Source organism: Tamandua tetradactyla, chromosome 9 (genome assembly GCF_023851605.1).
Source record: "Tamandua tetradactyla isolate mTamTet1 chromosome 9, mTamTet1.pri, whole genome shotgun sequence".
Classification (NCBI taxonomy): domain Eukaryota; kingdom Metazoa; phylum Chordata; class Mammalia; order Pilosa; family Myrmecophagidae; genus Tamandua; species Tamandua tetradactyla.
The window spans coordinates 446,222-469,228 of NC_135335.1; the positions used below are offsets into that span (position 1 = coordinate 446,222).

The 23,007-nt window shown below is 52.9% G+C and overlaps 1 protein-coding gene across 5 annotated transcripts in view; it reads left to right on the plus strand.

Annotated features, from left to right (window-relative positions):
* The first annotated feature begins 908 nt into the window (after positions 1-908).
* PHRF1 (PHD and ring finger domains 1) overlaps positions 909-23,007 on the plus strand; it is a 32,238-nt gene continuing 10,139 nt past the window's right edge. Inside the window, exons 1-9 of one of the 5 annotated variants that reach the window (XM_077115268.1) lie at positions 909-1,121; positions 5,492-5,607; positions 6,039-6,161; positions 8,992-9,209; positions 11,661-11,744; positions 13,838-13,956; positions 16,826-16,923; positions 17,265-17,440; positions 18,164-18,293. In XM_077115268.1, coding sequence (XP_076971383.1) covers positions 5,514-5,607; positions 6,039-6,161; positions 8,992-9,209; positions 11,661-11,744; positions 13,838-13,956; positions 16,826-16,923; positions 17,265-17,440; positions 18,164-18,293 — 1,042 coding nt within the window. In that variant the 5' untranslated portion in view covers positions 909-1,121; positions 5,492-5,513. The other 4 variants (XM_077115265.1, XM_077115263.1, XM_077115264.1 and 1 more) reach the window with 4 other exon arrangements.

A 23,007-nucleotide genomic window follows, 5' to 3' on the forward strand; every position in this document is an offset into this window, starting at 1 on the left:
CTGAAACACAGGGCCCCTCCAACCCACCCTCTCCGGAGCAGAGCAGCGGGGACTCAGGACTCCAGCCCATTCGCCCTGATGCTGAGCACCGCACACATGCAGCCCCTCTGCTTACTCCAGGCTCCCGCAGCCCACCCCCGCTGCCCCGCATTGGATGCTCTGGTGTCCCCACATGGCCTGCCCCCCTTCCCCAGGCCTCAGGACGCCCTGTGGGCGCCCACCCTCTCCTCTCGCACACTTCGCACCCATCACTATCTGCCGCCCTCCCAGGAGGCCGAGCTCTGGGCACCCCCGGGCGGCCCGTTTCCTGCCAGAGCCCCTCGCCCCCTCCTCCGAGCCTCCTACCTCCCTGGCAAAGACCCCAGCACGAACCACCTTCTCACACAAGCACGCGCTCCCGCTGTTGACATGCTCATTGATTACCGTGGCGCACCGCACGCAAAGCGACCGGGCACCAGGCTGTGCCCCGCACTTGTGAGCTCCCGCGCACCCAAGGCTCCAGCGGGTCCACGAGTGAATGATTGCAGCGAGACTGCTTGTCACGAGGTTCGCGAGCAAGCGGCGCCTGGGGTCGGCCGCCGCAGGAGGGTCGCAGCCGCCACCAGGCACGCTGCTGTCCGCGTGCGGGGCGGGGCTGGAGGGCTGGGGGCGGGGCTCTAGGCGCGAGGCGGGGATGCGGCGTGCGGGGCGGGGCGCTCCCATTTACTCTGGGTGGACTGCGGGGAGCGGGATGTACCAGTCGCCTCGGCAAGGGAGGGCCGCCCGGGTCTCACTGGCGGTTCAGACACCCCGAGTTCTTCCAGGGCATAGGTCTCCTTCGGCCTTAGACCACCATTAAGTTAAGCAGTGTGTCCAGGGGAGAAGGATTGTTTCAAGTTTCGAGGTCTCCGACCGCAAGGACTGGCGCCTTCCTGCGCTTCAAGGCTTTCCCTCCCCGCCCAGTCCCAGTGGTTCCCGCCAATAGGCGGGACAGGAAGCCCCGGAAGCCGCTTCCTGCACTTCCGGGTCAAGAAGCTCGCGCCTGTGGCGGCGGCGGCGGCGCGTCTGGGCCTAGTCGCGGCTCCTCCTCTGGCGGCGACCGCGAGCGCTCGGGAGCTGCAGTCGGGGAGCGTAGTTCCGGGGTACGTGCGGGGCCTGCGCGACTCCGGAGCCCCTGCCGCGCCCCGTCCGTGGGTCGCTTCCGGGCGTCGAGCGCTTTGTCTGCGGCCTGGCCGGCGGTGTGAGGCCTTCGCTCTGCGGACGCGCTCCGGGGCGGCGTCGCGCAGAGGACCCGGAGGCCCTGTCGAGGGTCTCCTGTCCGGGCCTGGGGGGACGTGGTGGGGAGCCCGCCGCGCCCCGGCTGCGCGCTGTGAGGAAGGTGGGCCCGTCTGCTCACTTGTTTCCAGCTCCTGATCATCGTAGGTTTCGTCGGCTTCCTCAGCGCTTCCACCAGCCTGTGTGGCTGACGGATGGTTTTCGCATTCCCTAAGCGTGTGGTCTTCACGACACTCCCTCAGGACTAGGTATTGTTTCTGTTTTGCAAGTGAATAGATTGGAGCCCAAAGCCAAGTAACTTGCCAGCGCCACTTCCCTCTGATTCTGCCGTCTAAGTTACACCGTTGGATTTTTTTTTTTTTTTTTTTTTTTTAACACGGGCAGCACCGGGAATCGAAGCCGGGTCTGCCGCATGTCAGGCGAGAACTCTGCCTGCTGAGCCACTGTGGCCTTGCACCGTTGGATTTTAAAAGCTTATGAGCTTCTATTTCAGCAACAGCAGAATGGTAATCTGCATCTGCAAACTCCTTTTGGGCTAGCTTACAGTATCTGCGGTCACCTGGAGAGGTCTGAAGGCGACAGTGAGGTTTGACTTGGGACTTAGCACACCTCCTCTCTCCCCTGGGCCACTGGATTTTTTTATGGAAAGAACATTAAGTCAAAATAACAGTTGCTGGCATCTTTTCAGCAGTGTTTTCCACCAGTCTCGGGGGTAAGGCCTTGACACATCCAGGCTGACGTTAACCCCCAGCAGCATTCTGCCCCGACTCTTGGCGGTTTCCTCAGACGTTTGTGGAGCACTTTTTTATTTTGCTGTAGTTTACTTTTTCTTTTCTTTTTTTTTTTGTGGTAGGTTTACAGAAAACTTAGGCAAAAAATCGGAGTTCCCGTGTACCACCTCCACCCCCCACCCTCGACAGTCTTCTATATTAGTAACACTGCATTAGTGTGGCGTAATTTACCCTCTGGAGCTCCAGTTGTAGCCTGTGTGCCAGATGATGACAGATGCTAAAGTTGGCTGGGGGTGGCCTGCCTCCAGGTTCATTGACTGCCTGTGACGCGCATGCAGGTTGTGACCGGACCGCAGTTGTCAGTTCACCACGTCAGAGGCCCTTTGGCTTCCTTGTTGGAATTGCAAGTGCTTTGGGTCTTCTGAATTTGAATAGAGAGAGGAACTAGCCTTTTCTGCTTTTCTTTTTTCCCTCAGTCACCAAGAATCTGGTGGCTGTCTCCAAGTGGGAGAGCCTCAGTTGTCTGGCCGTCACAGGGCATGTCCGGCACTGCCAGTGGGCAGCAGCAGTGGTGGGCTGCACGTTCCCCTGCAGAGTTGCCTTCCTGGGCCTTGGTCTTCAGAACGTATGGGCGTAGATGGGGGTGGTGAGTCAGCACAGGGCCTGTTGGTGGGACAAGGGGTCCTAAGCAAGAACGTCCCACTTGCACAGTGTTCTGACCACTGGACTCTTGGCAGGGAAAGCAGGTGACTGGTAGTCCTAGATTATGGTCTTTTCCTGGGCTTTTGCTCAGAGGCGCTTGCTTGGGAAATATCTTTAGAGGCTCCCTGCCTTTCCACTGCCTCCCTAGCCCCTGCTGGCAGCTCCTATTTTGGGATGGGCCTTGAGGGGAAGTTGTACAGTCTTGTGTAACTTGAACTCTCTGGTTGCAGTGGTAGAAGGGGGTAAAGAGGTGCTTGGAGGAGTGCCGGAGGCCTTTAGGACTCAGTCCCACAGGTGTGTGGGTTTGTGGAGTTCAGCCTCATTCCCTTGATGGTATTCGTGCCCAGCTACCATTTGTTACCTTTTCTGGCAGCTCTCTGGGGCTGGCCCCAAGTCACAGTGCATCGAGAGAGAAGCTGGGAGTTACCAGTTTGTATTTTTCACATTGTGTATTATAGTCAATCAGACCCTAGAACTCTCCTCAGCTCTGTCCTGCTGCCTCCTGTGAGGCTTGGGGTTTACGTTTCCTGGTGTCCTGGAGGTGTTCTCTGCTAGATGTGTGTACGTGAGTATTTTGCCTCCCTGGGTGTCTCTGGGGAGGGCCATGCTGCACACATGGGCATGAATGTGTTGGCACAGGCATCCCAAGATGACACTGCTGTGGGAGTGGTCACAGCTATGACTGGATACCAAAGGCCCTCTGAAAACTCCAGCCCCTGCTAGGTCTCATTTTGGTGTGTCCCATAGGGTGGGTATTACCCTCCTGGATGGTCTGTCTGTGCGTCTCTGTGGCGTGGGTCAGGACCACAGGGGTTCTTCTGCCATAATGAGGCCAGAGGAAGACTCGTACGTGACCCCCAAATGGTTCCTCTGGTCAACACTGCCCTGCAGTATCTGTGGGCTGCTATTAGGCAGCCAGCATGTTGTGCCATGTTTCTAGACGAGAATGCATCTCGGGTGGGCGTGCTGGCCGGGTCGCCCTGCAGGGAGTGGTTTGTACTGTGCCCTCTGCAGAGGTGCCCTGGACTAGATGCAGGCAGTGCAGTGTCATGCACTCTGGGGGCCAGGGGGCTCCATCATGGACTGAGGCCTTCATTGGCAGGTGAGAGGTGCTGGGCACTGCGGGAGAGCCCAATCAGCAGACTGGGACCCTGGAACAGGGCTGCCCGGTTGTGCTAGCTGTCAGTGGTATGGGCTCTCCCTGGACCTGGGACCAGTAGAGGACACTTTGCCAGGACCTGGGACTGGTGGGCCCTTGGGGGACACCTGGCTGGCCGGGCAGGACACAGTGCCTGGAGCATTTGCTGTCTGCAGGGAAGGGTCCCATGACCTCCGTCAGCAGGAGGCCCGCCCCTCAGACCCCCGTTTCAAAGCCGCAGGGGCACTAGAGCCTGTGGCAAGTGGGCTGGGGAAAGGGCTTGGATCCCTGCACATGCAGGGCAGGATGCAGGCTGCAGGCCTTTAGGCAGGCGTGCCCAGGGCCATCCAAGTCTCCAGGGTGGTGGTGGTGGCAGAGTGGGTAAGCTGTGACCAGGCATCTGGCTTGGGGTGGGAGGGTTGTTCCCAAGGTTTTGAAGAGGTAAAACTGTTCAAGTGTGACTTAATTTATAGCCCTGACCTGAGGGTGGTTGGGAGCCTTCTGCTTCCAAGCCATGTGTCCTGCCCTGTGCCTGAGGGCTCTGCGCAGTTGCCTTCTCCTGGGGAACATGGGGCTCCTCGTCTGTTTTTCTGTCTGAGTGAGCTGGGACGATGGCAGGAAGGAGGTGGCTGCAGGCATCAGCACAGGTCTCTCTGTTCTGAGCTGAAAGGGATTACTGCCCCTGCACAGGGCCACATTTGTCACATGCTACCCTGGAGATACAGTTGGATGCTCTCTGGACAGGGTTGCTGAGTTCCACCAGACAGCTGGTTCTCTTCATTTGGCGCTCCAGGTAGAAGAAAGACTGCCGCCTTCCTGGGGTGAATACCTGGATGAAACTACTCAGTTTACTGTTTTCAGGTGGCAGCAACGTGTGGCAGTGAGAGGTTTCACGTGCTTACTCTGTACTCTCTCTCTTAGGATCTGGGGGCTTCAGCACCTCCTTGTTGAATTGGGAGGTGAGGAACCTTGGCTTTCTCAGGAGAAATTGGTCGTGGTCACAGGCCCTCCCCATCCCACGGTTGCTGTGGTGGGCAGAGCTCACGGGCCGAGGGAAAGAGGAAGCCTGTGCCTCAGACCCTGAGGGAGCGTGCAAGTTCGAGAGCCTTGTCTGGTCTTTCAGGCACGCTGGCTTCGTGCCCGTGGCCCACGCTCCCCTGATTCTTGCTGCTCCCTGCCTACCCATCTCCTTTAGGCCCCTCCCTGACCACCATGGCATCTTGGTGAGGTTTGCGTCCTGGTCAACTGGGAGCTGCAAGGGAGGTGTTCTTGGCGACACCTGGTGGAGTTACCCAGTGGCCCTTGTGTGGGAGTGTTTCCTCTTTAGGGGTCCCCCTTCAAGGTCACATGTGGCAGGAGGTGACTGGCGTGTGGTAGAAACGGCCTTGTTTGGGGACCAGAGTTGAGGCCCTGGGGTAGAAAGAGGTGTTGAGGGATTAGAGCAGGACTATGCTGAGCTGTGATTGTGATGTTGTTTGTGTGAGTCTCTGTGGTCCTCTTGGCACCTTACGACATGGGCAGGACAGACATTCCCAGATGGGTGACAGAGCCGAGAAGGAGATACAAGGTCAGCAGGGCAGGGCTAGCAGGAATGATTTTCGCTCTTTCAGAGGGGATTTTGCAGCCTGGGGACAGTTCAGGCTTATCTGGCTCTGGTTTCTTACAGAGCGGAACTCCCATGCCTAGCCATGGGCGACAACAACCTGGATGAACTTGCAGACCAAGACATTGGGCCGGACAGACCCCTGCGACTCAGCCCTGCCAGCGTGGCCAGCAACACCGGTGAGCTGCCTTCCGTCCTCCACCCCTGGACGGGGACCTTCATGTAAGCGGCTCCAGGCTCTAAGGAGTTGCAGCTTCGCCTTGTGGTTTCTCAGGCCTCTGGGAGAAGTGGAGGGCCCCTTTGGGGGTTTCCTACATGTGTTAATTTTCAGCTTCCGGTCCTTTAAGAGGATTACTCTTTGATTTTAAATTGCAGTACTGTAGTACTTCATTTTTTTTTGTTTGTTTTACTCTAATGCAAACAGTGGGAGTGTAGATAGGTAAAAAGACCCTTTCCCTGAACCTTTCCCCACTGGCCCCCCTGGCCTCCCCAGGGCAGCCTTGCGCCCCCTGGCAGAGTCTTCCTGCGCCTCTTTGCACACAGCAGCCCTTCAGTCCGCGCTGTGGTGGTGACGCCCCCCGGGGCCTGTGCTTCTTCCCCTGTTGTCTAGAAGAGAGCAGTGGCGGGGACAGTGCTGACTGCGAGGATGGCACGGGCAGCGAGCAGAGAGACGGCTCGGAAGAGGAGGACGAGGAGGAGGACTCTGCCGACGAAGACCCGGAAGGCAGATCTGGTGAGGTGGTGCTGAGCCTCCAGGTGCTCTGCGAGGTGGTTGCTGTGGCTCAGCCTTGTGGGCATGCGGAGGGCGGGGGAAGCCCTCCCCGTTCCCAGGCATGCTGCTGGGCGACCCCTCAACTCTCGATGGGTCAGTCCTGTGGCTCGTTCTCTCACTCTTCTGACCAAAACTTGAGAGAGCTGGCAGAAGTGCATCAAGTGATTTTAATTCCAATGGAAAATAAGTTCCCGGCACGTTGGTGTTAGTTGGTGCCAGTACCCTTGAAAGTGTTTGTGGAGAGCGCTGGTTTTGTCCCTGAGTAGATGGACTCCTTCACTTTGTGGGCTTGTGTCCCCCCCATTCCAGCCCCTGCTGTGGACCTCCTCTCCTGCCCTGTCCAGGAGTGGCCACTATCCTTAGAGGGAGTGCTGCTGCGGCGTGGGCAGTGGGCCTTGGGTGTCTGGCTCCCCACTACTTTCTTCCTGACGTGGTCACAAAGTTAGGAGACGCATGTTCTGAGTAGTCTCTGGTGCTTCTGTGATGGTCAGTGCTGGAATGTTCCACAGAGTTGTCCCTCCCGTGTGGGGCAGTGTTCACGAAGGAGGTGGCACAGTAAGGAGTCAGGCCAGTTTGGGACTTTGCGTTGGTGGCTGAGTGTTCTTCCAGAGTCAGATTTTGAGTTCTCCTGACAGACTTAAGATTCCGTCCTAGATTTTCAGGTCACAGTGTGGCTCTTGTGCTTATTTCCCAGAATCGAGCTGGGACCTGCAGCAGGCCTCGGGAGCAGAACTAGGTGTTGGCAGGGCTGGAAGCTGAGGATGCCTGGGCTGATGTCAGGTGACTCGCTGACCATACCTTCCTTGTGCAAGGGTTCGAGGGCCTGCTGGATGCGGGAACCCCTGTGTGGGACAGGAACCGGGGCAGAGCTGGGGCAGTGCTACCTTGCTGCCCTGGAGCGAGTTTGTAAAGAAGTGAGGGCAGACATGGAGTGTCGCAGGGAAGGGCCATGTGGGCTTGGGGTGGTGAGGAATGGCATCCCAGAGGAAGCGGCATCTCGGATGGTCCCTGAAGGTCGTGAGGAGTGGACATGGGGGCTGGGGCTGCCGTGAGCCTCGTCACTCAGAGTCCCACCCCAGCGGCACTGCATGTCCCTCCCTGCCTTTCCAGGTCCTCTGCCAAGGGCTCTGGGGCTCCCACTGCTCACCCCTCATCCAGGCCCCAACTTTTCCATCCAGGCCACAGTTCTGCCTTCAGTTCTTGAGCCTTTCAGAATTCCGTGGTGAGACTCAAACCCCCCAGCTTCCCCTGCTTCTGCCCCTGTAGGAGTTAGAGCAGGAGCGCCCCCAGCCATGTCACAGAGTTTCGTGGAATCCTCTTTCATTAATTATTCTTTTTCCTCGTCTTTTTATTGCAATGACATATGCAGCGTGACATTTCTCACTTTAACCCCTTTCAGGAGTGTTAATTCTGTTCACAGTGTGCGCTCCCATCACCCCAAACAGAAGCCCTGCCCGTTCCTGGTTGCTGTGCTCTGCTTTCTGTCTGGATTTGCACATTCTGATGGCACCGCACATTGGCGAGAGCCTGCAATACCTGTCCTGTGTCTGTTTCCGTGCAGCATGATGTCCTCCAAGCTCATCCATGGTGTAGCGTGTCACCTGCTTCCCTTTTTCCTTTCCGTGGCTGACTAATGCCCCACTGTATGGACAGACCACATTTTGTTTATCCATTCATCTGTTACTAGTTTTCTCTTGCTGCATAATAAATTATTACAAACCTGGTGGCTTAAAATGGCACATCTGTCACCTCACAGTTTACGCGGTCCAGGAGTCCAGGTGCAGGTAGCTGGGTCTCGCCAGGCTGAAGTCAAGGTTTTGGCTGGACTGCTTCTGTCTGGGACTCGGGGGCCTCTTCCGGCTTCCTTAGCTGTGGCAGGATTCAGTTTCTTGTGGTTGTGGAATTGAGGTCCCTGTTCTCTGGCTGTCTGGAGCTGGGGGCCATCCCCAGCTCCCAGAGGCTGCCTCTCCCTATCAGTAGGCCCAGTGCGGCTCTCTGCTTTCTCCAGACCAACAGGAGTGCCATCTCTGACTCCCTCTGTTACCTGGTGACACAGTCCTGGGTGGCCTCGCCATGCTCACATGCTTGGCCCCTCTGCGGATTGTGGGACGTGACACAGATCGCAGGTGGTGGGTATCTTAGAACCTTGCTTGCCTATTCTTCTCTTGTCCCTGTGAATTTGTACCCTTTTTATTGTAGTGGAGTATGTGTGGAAAAGAAAATAAATGCATGAGTTGAATTTGCCGTGTTTAACTGAAATCATCTCTTTCCTCTGGTGTAAGCCCTAGGTCACAATTGATCAGAACTCTTGTGGCCAAATGCTCAGTTAGGACTCTGTGCTCTGTCCTCCCACAAGGAAGACAGATAAGCAGCTTTAGGATGAAGGTCCTTTCTGAAGGCAGGCATCTACTTATTGTCCCGTTTGGGGAAGGGACACTAGAGACGCGTGTGGACCTGCCCTGAACCTTGGGTCTCAGAGCACAGCCCTGGTTCCGAGTGGCTGTAGTTGAACAGGCCTAGACAGAGCTGCTGGGTGGCAGTCAGGCTCGGCTGTGGAAAGGGTCTTGGGGTCGTTGCTCCTCTTTGTGTGCCTCCTGCTACTGCCTCAGTCTCTGTCCCGTGAGCACTTGCCATTTGTCCCCACATGAGTGTTTGCTGGGGTGCAGGCCTCTTTGAAATGGGCTTTAAGCTCTCCCCAGAGCAGCTGCAGGCCTGGTCACTGCCCAGTGCTTGGGCTCACTCGGCAACTTTCTGTCCTGTTTCTTCATTAACATTGTTTCATTTCCTGAAGGTTCTGAAGATTCTGAAGAGGAAGAAGAAGATGTTGAAACCTTCACAGTGGTGGCTGACACCCAGAAGGGGATGCTGGAAGCAAATGGAGCATTGAACTCTGACGATGAGGCAGAGAGCTGCCCGATTTGTCTCAATGCGTTCCGAGGCCAGGCTGTGGGCACACCGGAGAGCTGTGCTCACTACTTCTGCCTGGACTGCATCGCTGAGTGGTCCAAGGTGAGCTCCTGCCTGGACCTCTGCACCCCTTAGCCTGGCCCTCTGCCAGCCTCTGCCCTAAAGCAGATGCCAAGTCCTGAGCCTGGGTTCTCCTGTGGCCTTGACCCCATTCTTTGCCTCTGGGTGGTGGGCCTTCTCCTGGGAAGAGGCTGCAGGTGCCGCCACACCCAGGTGGGCTCTCTTGGGAGTGCAGGTGTGCTGGGCGCCAGGCTCATCTCCTTGCCTTTATCTCAGTAGGTACAATTCAGCACTTAGCCATCATGCTGGCGATGGAAGGGACTGTCCTTAAATATTTATTTAAAGAACATTTACTGGAAGCATATAGAGACTTTTTACTATGAAAATCTTCGAAGTAGAGAAATTCAAACAGGCTGAGTGGCAAGTACCACGTGCTTGTCATCCAGCGTCAGAACACATCAGCTCTCTGCCCTCTGTATTCTCTCCCACCCCTCCCTCAGCTGTGAAAATGTATCAGTACACAGTGCATGCTGTCAGCAGATAAGAGCTTTTCACTTTGTGTCATCGCCACAGTGCCGTTGTACTCAACAATGCCAGTCCTGGTGCCCCTTTCCCGCAGATAGCTCCCACGGCATGGAGGTCTGTGTTTCTAATGCCTGGTGCTCCTCTGCTGGCTGGGGCTCCCTGGGGCCATTGGAAGCATTTCTCATCCCCAGGACTTCCTGTCCCGCTGAGGTAGATCTGGAGCCCATATTGGATCCATTTCTTTTCTCTGTTTTTTCTTGGCAAGGGGAACCTTCCATTTTAAGTGAAGACAAGGCAAGTTCTATCCTGCTTTATATTGGATTATCCTAGTTGAAACTAGAGGCAAAATAATGAGTTAACGATGTGAAAAGTTTACAGGTGAACTACTAGTATGCTGAATTCAGCAAGATTGGTGGATATATAAGGCTAATAAAAATTTTAAAATTACAATGTATTAAAGCGTAGTTGTTCAAAGGATGTGTAAACATTTAGAGCTTTTCTTAAACGGTTGAGACCGAATGAGGAAGGACTGTTCGGAAAGACGTCTCATCACACAGAGATGTTTCCAGGTCCCATTCACCAAAACCCCAGCTGGGTTTTTCAGTATACTTGGTGTATGGGTCATAAAATTCACTGCTAGGGTGACTTTGAAAGGAGGAGAAAAAATAACCGTTTTATTAAAATTCATGAAACCTAAGTGATTCTTTTGGGGGGCAGAGGGGGAACCAGGGCCAGAGGTAGACGTGGGCATCTGCAGCATATGGCAGGCGCCTTCCAAGCTGTGGAGTAAGCAGGGCACCCCGAACAGGGCACAGTGGAGCAGTGGCCTGGGATCCCTCCCACAGTTCCAGGCAGAGCCACAATAAGCTAGAAAGAGAACTCTGAAACTCTCAGGAGCAAAGCGGACACTCTCGTGAGGGTGTAGAGGATTTCCAGAGCCAGGCATACAGATGGGCAGGGAACACGTGGAGAGAGGCAAGAGTTGCAGGCTGACACTACAGTGCAACACCACCATGCCATCAAAGGGCTGAAGGCAAGTGCTGTCTCAAGGGGCAGAATGAGCACCCTGCTACCTTGAGACCCACTGATCTGACCTGGGCATCTCCACGATGCACAGAGACATGCACCTGCTCCTTGGCTTCCTGGTGACCTCCTAACGGGGAAAGGCACTGCAGGGCTGAGGCACAGGGCAGGTGGGCCTAGCGCAGACCCTCAGGCATGATGGAGGTCTGCGCCGTCTCGCAGTGGCATGGACCAAGCAGAAGTAGCAGGCATGAAGCACCCTGCAGAACCCCTGAGAAACAGAATCAACCCTACAGGAAGCAGACCTGGGGCTAGGGTAGGCAGCTTAGGGGGTGGCAAGAATGTTCTGTCATGGCTGTGGGTGCAGAGTCATCAGAACCCATCATAGTGTATGATTCAGATGAATGCATTTTTGTATATCCAACGTGTGCCAGGGTGAGGTGATTTAAAACCAGAGCCTTGTGTGTTGGAGCAGTATTTATAGAGGAAAGGAGCAAATGCTTCCAGCATACTCCTGATTAATATCCATACAATGAAAAGACCTAAACATATACCAGGAAATGTCTGTCTCATAGGTAAGTCTGCAGAGAGTTTGAGCATAGCAGGGTCCTGGAATGGCCACGACCCGGGCCCCACTGCCCTCCTTCCCGCCTTAGCACTCATCAGCAGCATGCCGTGTCCGTACACACGCATGCACACGCACATGTGCATCTTTTCTGATCTTATTTTCTCTCTTCCCCCACTGCCAGGCCAGCCCAGGGGGACGGGGGCTCTGTCTGTTTTCTTTACCACTGTGTTCCCAACAACTTTTGCAGATTTGCCACATTAGTGGGCATTCAGCAGATATTCAGTGTTCAGTATAAAAATAGTTTCTGATCTTTAAATAGTCGTTATTTTGAGTAAGGTGTTAGTGAAAGTGATTTTATGTATTTTGATTTCTTACAGAATGCCAACTCCTGCCCAGTAGATCGAACTCTATTTAAATATATTTGTATCCGAGCTCAGTTTGGTGGTAAAATCTTAAAAAAGGTAAGTGCAGATGCTGGAGAAGCCCCTCATGCTGTCAGTATAGATTACGTCAGCCCCCGTCTTGTACTGATTTGCTCCTCTGACGGGAGGGTTGATGAAATACTTTCCTAGAAACCAATGAAACGTCACCCGCAGTGATGAACTTGAAGCCCGGTGCCTGAGTTTCTGTTCTCAGCTGGTCTTGTGGCTTCTGTGTGGGAGGGCGGGTGGCAGCCGGCACACGTGAGGCAGCTGTTCCTGCTTCGTGGTTGCACTTCTACATCCCTACATCTCAGAGCAGCCCTAACTTCCCTAGCTAGTCATCCCAAGCACCCGCAGGGCAGAGGGGACATTTGACAGCGTGGGGATGTGGGGAATGGTGTAAGGGCGGGGCTGCCAGACCTGGGCAACGAGGCTGCTGCTCTCCAGGCCAGGTTTCTGAGTGACCGTGACCATGGTTCTGCTGGTGTGCATTTTACAGAGCAAATACGAGGGTCTGTGTATGTCTTTCCTTGTTGGTGGGCAGCCTCGAGTCCTTAGGGACACGCCAGGGTCATGGCAACACTAGGAGAGGCCCTGCACAGAGCCCTTTGAATGTGAATGCCCTGGGACTTTGGTCTCTTGGTCTGCAAAGTCTGTGCATCCTCAGTGGAAGCTGGGCTCCTTGTGAAGCTGTGATCCTCTGGGTCTGTGCTCTCATTTCTGCTGGAGGAGGCAGCTGAGGTTTTGCTGGTTTCTGTTTGGACTTGTTTGCCACTTGCCCTGGGTACATCTCCTTGGAGCAGTGGTAAGCACCACGGAGTCTGCAGCAGGGCAAGAGATGCCTGGATGCCCTCCTGCTGCCGGCCCGGGCCACTGGGCTGTGTTGGTAGCTACTGTTAGAATTCTTCTAGCTGAATTCGTGGTAGTCTTTACCTAAAATGTGTGCCCAAGTGTGAGGGTCTGGGGGTCTCCTCTGTGCTCAGAGATGTGCAAAGGAAGATGTGGGACAGGCAGGGAGTTAGCCTGAGCTGGAGAACAGGGCAAGCAGCATGTGAATCCCTGTCCGCTCTGGAGTAAAGGCCACATGGCCTCTGAGAGGCACAGACAGTGCACAGGAAGGGGGGGCAACTGGTCAGCTGAGATAGAACAAAGGGACTGAACAGTGCCCAAGGAAGGGGCGACCCTACGAGGTGAGTGGGGAGGGGTGGGGTGTGGGGCAGAAGGGTGTTGTACTCACATAGCCTCAAGCTTGAATAGTTTGAGACAAGTCATCTAAGGTTACACTCAAATAGAGGTAAGGAGTCTCTGTGTTTCTATAGGTGCTGTGGGTGGACGGCTGGGTTTGGGGTAGTTTAGTTTCTGTATCTTTATTTAATTCATTGACATTGGAATTATTCCCACCTCAGTGCTGCCTGTTGATTCTCCATGCCCAGGTTTTGCAGAGAGGGCTATGTTTTAGTTTCCTAAATGCTAAAACAAATGCTATGCAGCAGGTTGGTTTAGCAGTGGGGATTTCTTGGCTCGCCGTCTGAGGTAGAAGGCGTGCTTCCTCCCGGGGCCAGAATCTGGGCTTCCCTGGCTTTTCTGTCACGTGGCAAGACCATGGAGCATCTTCTCCTTTGTCCTCTAGTTTCCATTGGCTTCCAGCTTCTGGCTGCTCCCTTGTTTATGTGGGAGCAGCCCTAATGGGTCAAGTCCACCCTCCTTCGGTGTGGGCCTCGCCATAGCCAGTAACACCTTCACAGGCCCGTTTACAGATGGGCTCACTCCCACAGGGCGGATTCAGGGGAGGGAGGGCCTGTGACTCCCCCCACTACAGGCTGGAAGGTGCCCACTCCAGCATCCATGTGTGCTCTGCTTTCCGCTCACCGTCAGCCCAGCACCCTGTGGGGGCTCACTGCCCTTCTCCAGCTCCCTTCCCTGTGAACACACTCTGTTTCCTGCTGTGTCCCTTTTCTCTCAGCTGGCACCTCTCCTGAGAGGTAAAGACGTGCTTGTTCCTTCAGAACCTCTGGCCCTCAGGGCCCCATTAAACCCCAGGAGGTCAGGAGCTCTGCTTTGGATTACGTATAAATCTTGATAAAAATTTTGGTTTCAAACTGGTGTGTGATTAATGAGGCTTTTTTCCTTAGGTGCCCGTTGAAAGTACCAGCGCCCATGAAGCTGAGGAGGAAGACCCGACCTTCTGCGAGGTTTGCGGCAGGAGTGACCACGAGGACCGGCTGCTGCTCTGTGATGGCTGCGATGCAGGGTGAGCGCCTTGGGCCAGGGCGCGGGGGGATTGCTGGTGCACATGGGGCGTGGGGGCTCGGATGGCTGAGCCCCAGGACCCTGGAGATGCTCGTCCTACCTTGGGTGCCGAGTGGGTCTCACCACTGAGCCGTGTCTGGGTGGGCACAGCACCGTGCAGGTTCTCCTGGCTGCTGTGATGTGCACCCTCGACCTTTCCGTCCACACTTTTTGAGCTGCACAGGAAGCAGTCCTCAGTGCACGCCTTCAGGCACATTTGCTCCCGTGAGTGAGCCTAGGCTCCCAGGAGCACAGTTTTGCCCTAGGGCTCTTCTCATTTTGTCTCACCCGTTCCTCCTCTCCTCCCCCGTCCCCGCGAGCCTTTCACACAGACTGCCACAGTGTTCTTCTGTTGTGGGGTGGTGCTAAGAGGATCACATAAAACCGTTTTTCGGGGCACATATCCCAAAAAGTTATTGGAAAAATCCAACGATGCTAGCAGATGTGAACTTTCAGGCATGAGGTAGCAGTTCAGAGGTGTTGGGCAGTGGGACAGCAAGCGCAGGAGGCCCTGATGTGTAGAGGTGGGCTTGGGTGCACCCCGGCTTCCAGTCTCAGTGCCTGGGCTCTGGCATGGGTCCTTGCCCTCCCACGTTGACATGCCTTTCCTGCCAGCGTAGCTCATGTCTGCTGGCCACACACTCAGCAGGCACCACGTTTCCTTCACCTGTCTTTATGGTTTCCTGCCCCTTATCTTCCCAGGATGCTGTCTCCGTCATGCTGTGGTCTCTGGGAATAGATCTAGAGTATTTGTCTTGGAATTTGCTCCTTGCCTGCCTTTCTAGTCTCTCCATTCCCTTCTGTTCCCATCCTCTCCTTCAGTTGGTGGCATGGTTACACAGGGAGGGGTGCAGGTACATGGACACACAGGCAGGGCACTGGATAGGCTCCTGGGTCCACAGGTATATAGGGAGGGCACAGGGATGCACAATGAGGGCGCATGGGACAGCACACACTCCTAGACAGGTGCAGTGCAGCCCCACCTCTGCACTCAAACACCTCTGTGTCTCATCTCCTCTCAGTTCTCTCTTGGGATCCACGTGTCATGTGACAAATGACCAAATGCTGCTCTCTCACTGCTCTCCCCTTTCGGATCCCTGGTTCCGTCTGCTGTTCTTCGCACCCTTGGCATGAGCTAGGTTGGGGGCTGTCCGTGAGCTTGGAGGGTAGGAAAGGGGCCTTGTGTGCTTTGGGGGCCAGTGCCTCATAAAAAGTGTCGGTTAGTGGGGACCAGGGCCTCGTAAAAAGTGTCGGTTAGTGGGCTGTGGCCGAGAGCGGAAAGGAGTGGGGTTCCTTGTGCAGTGCTCTCCTGGTGGCTGTGGCCGAGAGGGAAAAGGAGTGGGGTTCCTTGTGCAGTGCTCTCCTGGGGGCTGTGGCCGAGAGGGAAAAGGAGTGGGGTTCCTTGTGCAGTGCTCTCCTGGGGGCTGTGGCCGAGAGGGAAAAGGAGTGGGGTTCCTTGTGCAGTACTCTCCTGGGGGCTGTGGCCGAGAGCGGAAAAGGAGTGGGGTTCCTTGTGCAGTGCTATCCTGGTGGCTGTGGCCGAGAGGGAAAAGGAGTGGGGTTCCTTGTGCAGTGCTCTCCTGGGGGCTGTGGCCGAGAGGGAAAAGGAGTGGGGTTCCTTGTGCAGTGCTCTCCTGGGGGCTGTGGCCGAGAGGGAAAAGGAGTGGGGTTCCTTGTGCAGTGCTCTCCTGGGGGCTGTGGCCGAGAGGGAAAAGGAGTGGGGTTCCTTGTGCAGTGCTCTCCTGGGGGCTGTGGCCGAGAGCGGAAAAGGAGTGGGGTTCCTTGTGCAGTGCTCTCCTGGTGGCTGTGGTCGAGAGCGGAAAGGAGTGGGGTTCCTTGTGCAGGGCTCTCCTGCGGTCATGTGGCCAAGAGGCTCCAGCAAAGCTCTGTGAAGAAAATGCAGATTGAGCCACATTCTGTTCTTAGAAGCCTCTGAAAGAAACCGTGAACACCCCCAGCACTGCAGGAATTGCGGTGTTCATGTACGGGGAACCCTGTCTCCCCCTTCCCCCAGCTCCCTGAGAGTGTGGGCGCTTCTGTAGAGCCTTTCCTCTGGGAGCCCGATGTCCCCAGGCACTGGAACGGTTCCCGGGCGGCCGGCGGGTGCTTCCTGTGTTGGGGTAATTAGGGCTCTGCTTTTCAGGGACGTTTTAGCTTGGCTTCCTTCTGCTGTCAGTTGTTGCCCACTCAGGGCTCTGCAAGGTGGTTTCAGCCACATGGCTGGGCAGCAGGTGGCCTGGGCCTTCACTGACCATTCTCTTAAACAACTTTCTTGGAGGCCTTGGTAGAAGCAACAACAACAAAAAAGACCTTGGTTAGGTCGCATTTCAGTTTACTTTCAGCAAACAAGATTTTTTTTCTTTGTTAATGCTAAAAGCAAAGCTGTGCAGATTGAGAACTGCCAATGCCAGAAACTCCTGGGGCCCTTTGTGAATGAAAATGCAATGGGGTAGTGACCCCTTAGTTGTACAAAATTAGCCTCTCAGGGGAAGTTGAAATTCACACAGGAACTACCAAGATATACACCCAAGTACAAAACTGAAGGAATTTGCCAAGCAGGGGTCCTGGCTCCAGAGCTGATGGGGTCTTTCTGTTAACATTGTGTTCTCACACCGTGATCCGTTTTCTAATTGATACCCCTGGGATTGTGGAAACGCCGGGCACTGTAGGCAGGGGCGGGGGTGCTTCCTCGGTGCCTTTTACCCTGGCACCTGACTGGGGGCTCTGGGAGGCAGGGAGTTAGGTGCACCGCCTGCCCTCGAGCTGGGACCTCTGAGTCGGGGTCTATGGGAGCGAGGCTGGGGGCCACATGCTCCTTTCTTGTCCTGCAGGTACCACATGGAGTGCTTGGACCCTCCCCTCCAGCAGGTGCCGGTGGATGAATGGTTCTGTCCAGAATGTGCTGTTGCCGGCATGGCCCCTGCCCCTGGTAAGGCTCCTTGCATGGACTCCACGGCCCCCCATCCTCCTGTCCCTGAGCCTGCAGGTGGAGGACCACAGGGCTGGCTCTAGGGAGCAGGCTGTCCGTGGCCCTCAGGTGGGCGTCACACAGAGAGGGGGTCGTCCCAGAGGCTTGGGGGACCAGATTCTGGGTAAGAACCTCTCAGGGTCCCGTGCCTGCCATCCTGGCTACCCGAGGTGCTGTGGGGTAGCCGTGGGGGAGCTGGCCTTTCTGCTTACCTTCCCTGGGACGGGCAGGAACTGAAGACGGGCACTGGGGATTTGCAAACGTGCCTGGCACATGACCCCAGGATTTTCTTCTTTCCTTAGACCCGGGTCCCGTGAGTGAGGATGAAGTCTCCCTGCTTTTGGCTGATGCGGTCCCTACCACCAGCAGGCTGCGGCCCAGCACAGGCAGGACGCGGGCCATCGCCAGGACGCGGCAGAGCGAGAGAGTCCGCGCCACCGTAAACCGGAACCGCATCAGCACTGCCAGCAGGATCCAGGTGAGTCGCTGCGGCTGGACACATGGGCAGCCGCCACCCAACAGGCTAGTGCCAGGGCCTGCTGGGCCTCAGGTGCACACGACCACCCTGAAAGCTCCCCTTCCCATCACGCAGCCTCCAGGACCTCGGTTCAGACCTACTCTGAGAGGTGTGGTCAGCCCTCTTACACGGTAACCCTCACACCCCAGCCTTGGGGGTCGCCGCGTCACTCCAGCAGAAGTTCTCCTTGCCTCTTTTTCCAGTCTGCAGTCAGAGCAGGAGGGTTAGTGCTGTGATAGCATGGCGTTTTCCTCTTTTCTGTTTCTTTATTTTTTTAATATGGGCAGGCACCAGGAATCGAACTCAGGTCCTCTGGCATGGCAGGCAAGCATTCTTGCCTGCTGAGCCACCGTGGCCTGCCCGATAGCATGGCGTTTTCTTCTCATAGTTAGCATGTCCATTCGTGGAGAGCATAAGCACTAAGTAAATTGAAAGTAGACGGGTAGCTCAGCGGCGGTGGGTGCCGAGGCCGCCTCTTCATCTCTTCAGAGTCTTCTCACACCCACTCCACCCCTCCCACACCTGTGTCCACCCCCACTAGCCCTTACTCTGCAATCCTGGCTCAACTCCTACCTTAGATGCTTGTAGAGGTGCCGCCCATTGCAGTGTGATATGGGCCCCGGGGGTTGCAGAGGCCCGGGGACAGAGGTCCCGCTGACCAGGCGTGTCTCCTTGGCTGTACAGCATATCCCCCGGTACCTCATGTCGTCCCTGTTGGATGAGACCATTGAAGCTGTTGCACGTGGGCTGAGCAGTGCCGTGTACCAGCGACCTGTGGCTCCTCGAGCACCCGGTCAACGGAAAAGGAGAGCACGTAAGCCGGTGCTACCTCTGCCACTTCTGGGCAGTCATTTAAAGCTTTCTTCTCTAATTTAACAAAAAATGCCCCCGCGAGTCCTCCACACCAGTCAGCATGGTTGTTTTCTCCTTCTAAATACCCACGTTAGATGATGCAGGTTAAACCAGTTCTCCCTTCGAGTGGACATTCAGGTGGTTTCAGTCTTTGTGGCCTCTGCCCCTCAGGAAACGCTCCTCACTTGGTTTTTCGGGGCCTTGTGCTTCCTTTCTGTTCTGACAGGTCTCTCAGCGGTGGGAGGGGGGCAGGGGGGCTGTGCGTGTTTAGTTCTAATAGCTGTGGCGGGATTACTTGTCAGAAGTCGTACCGCTTTATAGTCTCACCACTAATTTGTTGTCTGAGAGTACCTGTTCTGCTGTGCCCTCACAAGCATAAGAGGGCTTGCTCACGGCTTAATTTTTGCTATCAGACGTCCTGCAGTTGCCGGGCTGGTGTCTGAGAACCCCCTTGCCCTGTTCTGAGTGCTTGCCTATTGCTCACCCTGGGAGCCCCGCTGCAGCTAGAGCGTGTGGAGCCAACGTGCCGAGCACATCACAGAGCGCTTCCACAGCAGCCTGTCGCAGAGGCTGCATAGCAACCTTCTGCAGTCTGGAGGCATTACCCCTCCTTTTGTGGATGAGAAAGGAAAGGCAGGAGGGAAAGCCTGGCGTGCTGGCTGGGGGGCTGCTCCCCAGCCTCCTTCCTTCCTCCCCAGTGCCCCTTCTCGGGTCAGCCCACCCTCGGCTCTTGCCTGGGCTATGACAGCCCTGCATCTAGACTCCTGGAGCCCACTCCCACGCTGTCCACAGCACGGGGCTCCTTCACCCACAGAAAGCTCTTCTGTCTTGAGCTCAATCCAAACATGTTGGCCTGACTCACCCTGGAGCCGAGATTGAAATTTCTGAGTAAGTACCACTCCTCAGCTACTGTTATGGAATGCCAGTGGTTTTGGAAGTTAACTGTAGCTGCAATCTTCATAATATTACTCAATGAATTCAGGGTAAAATTACAAGGCAGTTAACATGAAAATGAGAAACTTCCCTAATGGCGAGCCCTGCTGGTGTGTCCGTTCACCTTTCTGCTTTTTTTTTTTTTTTTTTTTTTTGGTGAACTATCCCTGCAAATCCCCTTGTCTAAATTTTAATTGGGTTTTCTTATCACTGAGCTCTAAGACTTGTTTACATATCCTATATACAAGTGTTATAGCAGATCATATGATTTGCAAATAATTTCTCCCAGTCTCTGGAAGCAGAGAAGTTTTCTTTTTGCTGTATGGCTTGTGCTTTTGGTGTCTACGAACTCTGCTTAACCTAAGGTCCTGAAGATTTTCTGCTTCCTCCTGAGTCTTACGGTTCTAGCTATTACTTTTATGTCTGTGATCTTTTATTTTTTTTTAATCTCTTTTGATTCAGTTTTGTATATGGTGTGAGGAAAGGATCTGATTTCTTCTTTTTCACATGAGAATCCAGTTTTTCTGGTATTATTTGTGGAAAACACTTTTTTCTCTATGGCATTGCCTTAGCACCTTTCTCAAAAACCAGTTCTTTGATAACAGTAAATACATGCCCTTCTGTTCTTTGCATCCTTTGTGCCATTGTCACACTGTTGTGATTACTGTACCTTACAGTAAGTTTTGGAATCAAGTCATGTAAACATTCCAACTTCGCTCTTGATCAAAATTGTCTTGACTGTCCTGGGCCCTTTTGAGTCCATCTAAATTTCAGAACCAGCTTGTTGGTTTCTGCAGTGCATTCTGCTTTGATTCTGATGGGGATACACTGAGTCTTTGCCCACTGTCGGGATTGTCTTCTGAACAGTGGGCACTCCTGACCCATCGGTGAGGGATGCCGCACAGTTTATGGAGATCTTTAATTCCTTGCAGCTGTCATTTTGTAGTTTTCAGTGTACAAGTCTGCACTTCTGTTAAACATTTCCAGTGTTTTTTTCTTTGTTTTTTTGTTTAACATGGGTAGGCACTGGGAATTGAACCTGGGTCCCCTGCATGGCAGGCAAGAACTCTGAGACTGGGCCATTGTTGCCCTCCCCTGTTTTGTTATTTTTTATGTTATTGTGAGTGGAATTATTTTCTTAATTTCATTTTCAGATTTTTTTTTCACTGTTAGTGTATAGAAATATGGTAAATGTTTGTATATTTACCATATTCTGCAAACTTGCTGATCTAGTTTATTTGTTCTAGTAATCTTTTTGTGTATTTCATAGCATTTTCCATGTACATGATCATGTGATTTGCGAACAAGGAGGATTTGATCAATCAAATTGGAAAAGAAGAGAATTGGTATTTAGAGACCAAAATCTGGGTTCTCTGAGTATTCACTGCTAAATGGTTAGTCATTGTTTCTAGGCCTTCACAATATACTTTTTTAAAATTAAAATACATCATGAGTCAATACTGACACTTGCAATTAGAATTTAGGATTATAGGGATTTTACTTCATTTATCTTGCATCTCTCCCTCCTTTCTCTCATTCCAAACCCCCCAGTCCTCAGCATTAGCTAACGTGGCTGCTCACTTGTTTGTGTTCACCTCAGCTGCCCTGACAGCAGTCTCAGAGTAATATTGTATTACTACCTACAAGCTGATAAAAAGTCAGTGGTGTCAAGCCTGTTTTTCCTTTTGTCCCTAAAGTTTATCCCACTAAGGATTACATGGTCAAATTACTTACTGTAAGTGTATTGGTCATCCTTCTCCAGAGAAGCAGAGCCAACTGGAAATATGTGTGTGTGAACATCATGAGGTTTATTACAGGAAGTGGCTCACACAGCTGTGAGGACTGGCAAGTCCAAATTCCGTAGGGCAGGTTGAAGATTTCCAGGAATTGTCCAGGAGAAGCTGACTGGAGTAGAGACAGAAATTCTTCCTTATGTGAAAACCCTCTGTTCATACTTTAAGGCCCTCCACTGATGGGCTGAGGCCTCTCTCTGCTGAGGGTGAGCCCCTCTGTCGAGTGCGGGTGTATTTGTCCCTTTTTTTGGCTAATCTCACTCAGCATAATGTCCTCAAGGTCCATCCACATTGTTAAATGCTTCATGACTTTATTCTGTCTTACAGCTGCATAATATTCCATCGTATGTATATACCACAGCTTGTTTAGCCACTCGTCTGTTGATAGGCAGTTGGGCTGTTTCTACCTCTTGGCAGTTGTAAATAATGCTGCTGTAAACATTGGTGTGCAAATGTCCATTTGTGTTCTTGCCCTCATGTCCTCTGAATTGATACCTAGCAATGGCATTGGTGGATCATATGGCATTTCTATACTTAGCTTTCTGAGGAACCGCCAAACTGCCTTCCACAGCGGTGGTACCATTTGACATTCCCACCAACAGTGGATAAGTGTGCCTCTTTCTCCACATCCTCTCCAGCACTTGTTGTTTTCTCTTTTATTGATAATGACCATTCTATTGGGTGTAGTTTTTCATATATTTCCTTTGTCATGTCGAGGAAGTTCCCTTCTGTTCCTATCCTTTGAAGTGTTTTCAACAGGAAAGGATGTTGAATTTTGTCAAATGCCTTTTCTGCATCAGTTGAGATGATCATGTGGTTTTTCTGCATTGATTTGTTGATATGGTGTATTTCATTAATTGATTTCCTTATGTTGAACTATCCTTGCATACTTGGATGAATCCTACTTGGTCATGGTGTGTAATTCTTTTAATGTGCTGCTGGATTCGAAAAGAATTTTGTTGAGGATTTTTACATCTATATTCATCAGAGAGATTGGTCTATAATTTTCTTTTCTTGTAGTATCTGTCTGGCTTTGATATGAGGGTGATGTTTTCTTCATAGAATAAGTTAAGTAGCCTTCCCCTCTCTTTAGTTGTCCTGAAGAGTTTGAGCAGGGTTGGTACTAACCCTTGTGACTGCTTGGTAGGATTTACATATGAAGCCATTTGGTCCTGGACTTTTCTTTTTTGGGAGCTTCTTAACGAGTGATTCATTTTCTCTACTTGTGATTGGTTTGTTGAGGTCGTCTATTTCTTCTCAAGTCAATGCTGGTTGTTATGCCTTTCTAGGAAGTTGTCCATTTCATCTACATTGTCTAGTTTTACCTCCTTTATTTCTGTGGGGTCAGTGGTTATATCTCTTCTTCCATTTCTGATTTTATTTATTTGCGTTCTGTCTCTTCTTTTTATCAACCTTGCTAAGGGTCCATCAATTTTATTGATTTTCTCAAAGAACCAGCTTTTGGTTTTGTTGATTTTTCTTGATTGTTTTCATGTCCTCAGTTGCATTTATTTCTGCTCTAATTTTTGCTGTTTCTTTGCTTTGCTTGCTTTGGGGTTAGTGTGCTGTTCTTTATTTTTCCAAGTGAACAGTTAATTCCTCAAATTTTGCTCATTCTTCTTTTTTGATATAGGCATTTAAGGCAATACATTTCCCTCTTAGCCCTGCTTTTGCTGCATCCCATAAGTTTCGATGTGTTGTATTTTCATTTTCATTTGCCTCGAGATATTTACTGATTTCTCTTGTAATTTCTTCCTTGACCCACTCGTTGTTTAAGCGTGTGTTGTTGAGCCTCCACGTATTTGTGAATTATCTGGCACTCTGCCTGTTATTGATTTCTAACTTCATTCCTTTATGATCCGAGAAAGTGTTTTGTATGATTTTAATCTTTTTAAATTTATTGAGACTTGCTTTGTGACCCAGCATATCGTCTATCTTTGAGAATGATCC